The sequence below is a fragment of the Prosopis cineraria genome, unplaced genomic scaffold (genome assembly GCF_029017545.1).
Source record: "Prosopis cineraria cultivar Desert tree isolate PC_DT_omini unplaced genomic scaffold, ASM2901754v1 PC11, whole genome shotgun sequence".
NCBI lineage: Eukaryota > Viridiplantae > Streptophyta > Magnoliopsida > Fabales > Fabaceae > Prosopis > Prosopis cineraria.
Window position 1 is genome coordinate 23,756,328 of NW_026555342.1, and position 7,030 is coordinate 23,763,357.

Below are 7,030 nucleotides of genomic sequence, written 5' to 3' on the forward strand. Positions count from 1 at the left end.
GTTCCTTTTCTAAAAAATTTCGATATTATCACCATTCAAGTATTTTTTTTTTTTTTTAATACACTGATACATTAGTTTCTCTGCAAGTGGTTTTGCCAACGATTTCTCTTAAGTTTCAAGGAAATCAATACGTTAATTCAATCAATAATTTTTCTTATTGCTATGTGATAATTCTATTTAAAGTACAGTAAAATTTTTAACATGGATTTAAACATTGATTTATCATGTTACAAAGGATTAATCTTTCACACTAAATCCAACCACATTAGTAATTCAATCGTTAACTTAGTTGCATGTATTCAATATTTATACTTTTAATATTTAGGATATAATATATATATATATATATAAGTAAAATTATATTTGTTTAATCACATGTTCAAAATATTTTAATGTATTTTGTGTGTGTGTGTGATATTTTTAATCCTTTTTAATTATTATTAACAAGTAATTAACAATGCAGCTCAGAACATGATTTGTTTAAATACAAGGATTATATTGATGATTATCAATAATCAAGTAAAACTCCTGTTGAGAGAGTTGAAAACAAGGGAGATCAAACCAAAAGATCTATATTTTGAACCAGAAAATACACTAAATTATGTTATTCTAGTTTTAGTTATAATCATTTTTATGATGCTAGAAGAACGTAAGCAAAGTTCCGAGTAGATTGACTTTTAAGTGATCTTAAAAATAAATAAATAAATCAACTCGAATTAAGAAACTTATACGCCTCATCTTCAAATGAATCCTCATTTTAGGGATGCTTAATTTAAGGGGAGAAATTAAATAAATCAACTTTAAATACATCCGCTGACATTGAATTCACATTTTTTATATCTAAAATTTATCTTAATGATGCAAAATTATTAGTCTCGTGAAAATTTTGAACCCAGAAGTCATGAGGATGCATGTGAAGTGTTGGGTCCATCACAATATTGCACTTGTCAACGGTAGATTATATATGCTAATTAAATCGTATTCTCTATATATACGAATGTGAAAGGCGTGATAATGATATCCCTCAGTCATTCATCAATTGTTCAATGCTGGGAATTCAGAAATAGAGAAATAATCACCATAATTTTTTTAATTCCATTACAAATTTAAAGGTATATATAGATAATTTTTTGTGTGACCGACTTTCTATCTAGAAGATTTTAATAGTAAGTTATCTTCTCTGTCTTAAAAAAATTAGACACCATTTTCTATAAATCATTCACATTACTTGGAGTTTGAGGTGATACTTACCCTTTTGATCATAATTATGAACAGTGTGATTTTTTTAATTTTTATATTATATTTTATTTTTGACATTAAAAATATGATTATTCCTTTTTTTTTTTGGTAATGTGAGATTTTGTTTTTATTTCCCGTAGTCTTAATTTAATTCTATTATATCCTTCAATTCTACTTTGATTTTACTTTCATCTTATCATTTTATTGACTTTAATTTGATCTCCCTAATGGTACTTTAAATTTTATTTTTGTCACTTACTTTTATTTTATCCCAATTTAATCCCTTAATTGTACCACACGCTTACTTTTGTTGATTTTTGTTATGATTTTATCATGAATTTTTTGTTTTTAGAAAATACCTCCTTTTAATACTATTACATCAGAATACTTAATTAACACGAAAATACTACCTGTAAAAGAAAACAAACAAAAGCTTACTCTTTCCGTTAAAAAATATAAGGCATTTTTAATCAAATACACTCCCCAATAAAGTAGTTACCTACTTTTCAACTAACCCTATCTTTCTATATTTATTCCTATTAAACATTCTGCAATAAATATAAAGTCATTATCAATAGGGATACTTTTGAAAAAAAGGCAATGATTACACTTCGAAAGATTAAAAATGTCTTATATTTTTAAACATCCAACTCCTTAAAAAATGCTTTATATTTTTAAATGAAGGGAGTATAAGTTAAAAAGAAAGATATTATATATTCTCTTGTCAACTGAGCTTACCATTTTCACCGGCCAGTGACGTTTTTAAAGCTAATGAACACAACAAATGTGCACGCGCGCGCGCGTAATCCACTTGGCATTATAATCAATATATGCTAGTAATCAGACCAATATATTTATATATGTTAGCCAGTGTCTCTTTTTCATTTAAGTTTCTTCATTACGAGCTAGATTTTAAGAACTAATTCGGATGGAGTCAGAATATTGTTTGGCTCTAGGAGCTAAAGGCTAAAAATCTACTTCCACTGACCGACGGTATAAGTCATCTTTTTTAAACTTTACTTAGTTTAAAATATAGGGTATTTGATAATTTTTATATTTGTTTTTTCAAATATATCTCCACTTCATTTATTACTCTTTTTGAACAAATCATGCAATGTAATTTTAATTGCTATTATCAAAGCTTTTATATGAATATTTAATAAGGATATAAGTGAAAAAATGTGGACATTTGTAAGAATTTAAAATTTCAACTAACATTATTTATAAATTATAAATTAATTAACTATGACTTGTATTGTAATACAGAGGAAATGTACTATTAGTCATATTAACTTTTTTTTTTAATGCCAAAGTCATGTTACCATAGGAATAGTGGCATCCGGACAGGAAAGTTAACTTGGATAACTGTAAATATTAAAATAAGTAATTTAATAATTAATTATTCTTCCACTTCTTTTTGCCCATACAGAATCATATCCATGCTCTGTTTGTGCTCTATAGTCTATATCTATTCAATTGCTTACTGCTTCTTCTGTCACGCGTCTCAATTAAATAATATATTAACTTTAGTTCACCTTTGTCTTGTTTATCACCATACTTGACGTTAAATTATTATTAGCCTTGGTTTTGGATTATATTTTATCACCGCATTTTGAAAGATATAATTCAATCCTCGCATCGATCAGATGAGTGAATTTAAAATTTCAACCTTAAGAGATGATGATACTTTCTTGCTTTTACCAACTTGTTTTTTTTTTAATTTATACATTTTTTCATTGCATTACGGAGTGCATTAAATTGAAATGAGCTGCACTATTAAGATATAGTGAGGTTAATTCTAAATTTTTATATTAATTGATATTGAGAATAATTACTTTTACCAATTTAGCTTCTTCTAGTTGTTTTTTTTTTTGTTTGCCTGAACTTTTACCAATTTAGTTAACTCCACTACATTATTCACTTTTTTATATTTAATTGAATTTTTTCTTTTTCTCATATATAGAACCCCTTATTTTCCAGTTGAGATTCTCTAAAACAAATATAAGATTATACTATTCATAAATCATCAACAATATTACTATATACCTAAATTAAATAGGAGTTATCCTGTTATCTTGAGTCCAAGTTTTAGGTTGGTAATAAAGCTTTGTTACAATACACCCTTGTGGTCTTTCTCAACTCGATCCAAATTAATCAAAATTTAATGTAGTTTTTTATATGACTTTGTACTTATTATCGATTTATGTCAAGGGGAAGACTTAGATACTTAATATACTTTATATATTTAATATATTTTTATTTAATAAAATCAAAACAAATAAATTTTAACATGTCCAATATATATAAATATTTAATTAAAAACAAGCATCTTAAATATATGTGTGTATATATATATATCCAATGCTAAGTTCCCGTATCTTAATTCATTCCCATTTTGATATATATATATATATATATATATTATTATATATATAATATACAAAGTACCGTTGATCCAAAGGCAGTTTATCTCAACAGACTAATCTATTTTTATATTAGATCTGCTAATTAACTGTTACGTGTCCAACATTAGTTGTATCAAACAATAAAACAGAACATACATTTTCTTCTTTCTATAAATACCCTGACGCTAAGTCCTTCGTTCTCATCCCTTTTGCATCAAACAGATAACATAACAAAGCCAAAAGCCACAATGAGGTCTCCATCATCAGATCTCAATCTCTTAGCCATTTTCTTCATCATCTTCCTCTCATCACCAACCTTTTCTTGCCTCTGCCTTGCCCAGAACACTCCTCAAGACTTCCTTGCTGTACACAACTCAGCTCGATCTCAGGTCGGTGTGAGTCCCCTCTACTGGAACCACACCCTTGCTTCCTACGCTCAGAACTACGCCAACAAGCGAAGCCATGACTGCAACTTGGAGCACTCCGGCGGGCCCTTTGGCGAGAACATCGCCGAGGGCTACGGTGACATGAAGGGCTCCGACGCCGTCAAGTTCTGGCTCACCGAGAAGCCTAACTACGACTATCACTCTAATTCTTGCGAGAATGATGAGTGCCTTCACTATACTCAGATCGTTTGGAGAGATTCTCATCATCTTGGATGTGCTAGAGCTAAGTGTACTAATGGATGGATGTTTGTGATTTGTAGTTATGATCCTCCAGGCAACGTTGAAGGCGAAAGACCATATTGATTGGAATATATATATATATATATATATATGCACACCCACACACATGCACTGAGAAGTTGAAACACTCTCATCTTTATTGCTGGAGGATTAAAATTAAACCATGCCATTATTAGGTGCGGTTCAACGATGAGGTGTAATGATATCTATGGTTGATAATTTATATGGAATATCTGAAATTTAAATTCAAGGTTTGTTCGTCATGTTATTTCCATCTAAGATAACTCCAGCATTGTAGCTCTATAATATAGGCCAAATCCTAGCATGATAGTAATTATTCCCTCCATCCTAAATTATAAGATATTTTTATAGAAGATTCAACATCTCGAAATTTAAAACACTTGGATAAAAATAAGGTTTTATTAATGATATTTTTTCAATATTATCTTTCATTCCTTATTATATTCCCTCCCTATTTTCATAAATAGAGTATTAAATATAGAATAGTTTTGAAAGCTAATATTTTTATTTTGAAAAAATAAGATTGTAAAATATATTTAATAAACTTTATTAGTGTGTGTAATTTTATCTAAAATTGGCTTATAAATTGAAATGGAGGGAGTATTAGTTTAATCAAATGGCTATGAGAGATTTTGCCAAACGATAGAACAGAATTATCTATGGAATTATGTTTGTGTTTCGATTTGGTAGTCTCAAAACAATAATTTTTAAAAATTTTCTATTATTTCTACATGAAATTATCTATTTAATAGAAAAATAAATAAGGTTTATTATTTGATAACCATATATTCATTTTGCTCTTTTTTACAAGGAAAAGAGAGAAGTGACGTTTTGGTCTTATTAATAAGTTATGTTATTAAATTTTTATTACAAATTTTTCCTTTTATCCCATGGTGAAAGAAATTACATTATCAAAGTATGTATATTTAATAAAGCGTCAAAATTAAAAACTCATTAAATTTTTAGATAGGTTTTCCTTAATTCCAATGAAATATGTTAGAAGTGACTTATAAATAGAATTAGACAAACTATAATTTTCATTTGCTTTTCTATTTGAGGTTTCTACGTACTCCACTTTAAAATATAAAATAAACTACTCGATGTCTTATTTTTTTATTATAAGCAAAATTATAAATTTCAAGAAGTATTAATTACATTTTCCCAAAATGGTCTCTCATAAATGGATAGTATCACTAAATTAGAGAAAAAAAGTAAATATTAACTACAAAGCATTTTAATCCAAACATTTTAATTTCAGACAAAATTATTAGGATAACTTTCTTAAATCATGTTAGTTAGTTGAAAGTTAGTTGAAATTCTTTTATATTTGAAAACAGAGGAAGTATTCTCTCAATCTCCAGTCCCTAATATAAAGCATTTTTAACTATTTTACTAGAATTAATAAATGACAGTTAACTCATTAAATAAAAAAATAACTTTACTCTTTTAAAAATAGAAACACAGATACACATTAGATGATGATGAATCTGTTAAATTTACAATAAGAATAAAAATTTAAAAATGGTAAAAAAAAAGAAGAAAATAGCCCTACATGCGCTTAATATCAAGGACCACAAAACCCTTTTTTCTAGAAGATGTCTCTTTTTTGGTGTATGCATTAATTTAAGTATGGCTCCAAAGCCTTAATCAGAGGTGTCTTTGTAATTCTATTTTGAGCGTTTAAGTTTCAATCATCACGTTTTTGCTCAAAAAAAAAAAAAAAAGTTCAATCATCACGTGACTGCCAATGACATTGTGGTCAATCTTTGCGGCCTAAAATCATCCGTTAATATCGTTACTTAAATTATTGATATTATTATTTTTCAATGTCACAGCTTCTTCCATACGACAGCCTTTATCTCTTTTCAACTCAGTAAATTGATGAAAGTTTCTTGAGGTTTGTTCTTTCGTTTGAATATTGTAACCGTTTCATGTCTACTTTCTGCAACTATCCTTCAATCAACATACATTGAGGCCAAATTTCCTGTTCTCCGATTTCCACAATCCGTGATTTCCACGTGGTTCTCCTTTACTTCAATTTTTTTTTTTTGGTTGGATTATTTTCTAATGTACCCGTAATTAGATTATTTAGTTAGGGAAAAAAAATCGTGAGCGGAGAAAACTGAAATGAATTTTTTTTCACTTTATGTTTAAATTAACATAAAAACATATTTTTCTCTCCTACTTGTAAATATTCAAACAATCACTTATAAATATTCAGATATCATTTGTTAATACATAAAAGAATTAATTTTTAAAACCCAACTTCTTCAATTAGTTTACAACTTTTCCTTCAATATTGACAAGTTATTAATATTATATTAAATAAAAAATATGTTATAAATTTATTTTTTAAAGTATTTTTATGGGATTTTGTAAATTATGGACACCTGTTTGGTTAATATATGAACAATTATTTATAAATATTCAAACATAAATTGTTAATATTACACAAGCCTATGAAAATGCTTGAAAAATAAATGTATAATATATATTTAGAGAACAAGTTGTAAAAACTAAAATAATTTTTTTTTTTTTGTGGGAAGCAATTGCCTATCATATCCACACCCCCCGCCCCATATTTACATTCCTTCCTTGTGAGAAGGAAACAAACATAGTCACTACAATTTTTCCACACTTGGAGATTGAGCACACAACCTTCTTATTAAAGGAGTGGTG

General features: G+C 27.7%; 1 protein-coding gene across 1 annotated transcript; it reads left to right on the forward strand.

Moving 5' to 3' along the window:
• Positions 1–3,842: 3,842 nt before the first annotated feature.
• LOC129287155 (pathogenesis-related leaf protein 4-like) lies at positions 3,843–4,580 on the forward strand. Its single transcript, XM_054923328.1, has one exon. It carries the CDS (start codon positions 3,893–3,895, stop codon positions 4,391–4,393), a length of 501 nt encoding a protein of 166 aa, XP_054779303.1. The 5' UTR covers positions 3,843–3,892; the 3' UTR covers positions 4,394–4,580.
• Positions 4,581–7,030: the final 2,450 nt, after the last annotated feature.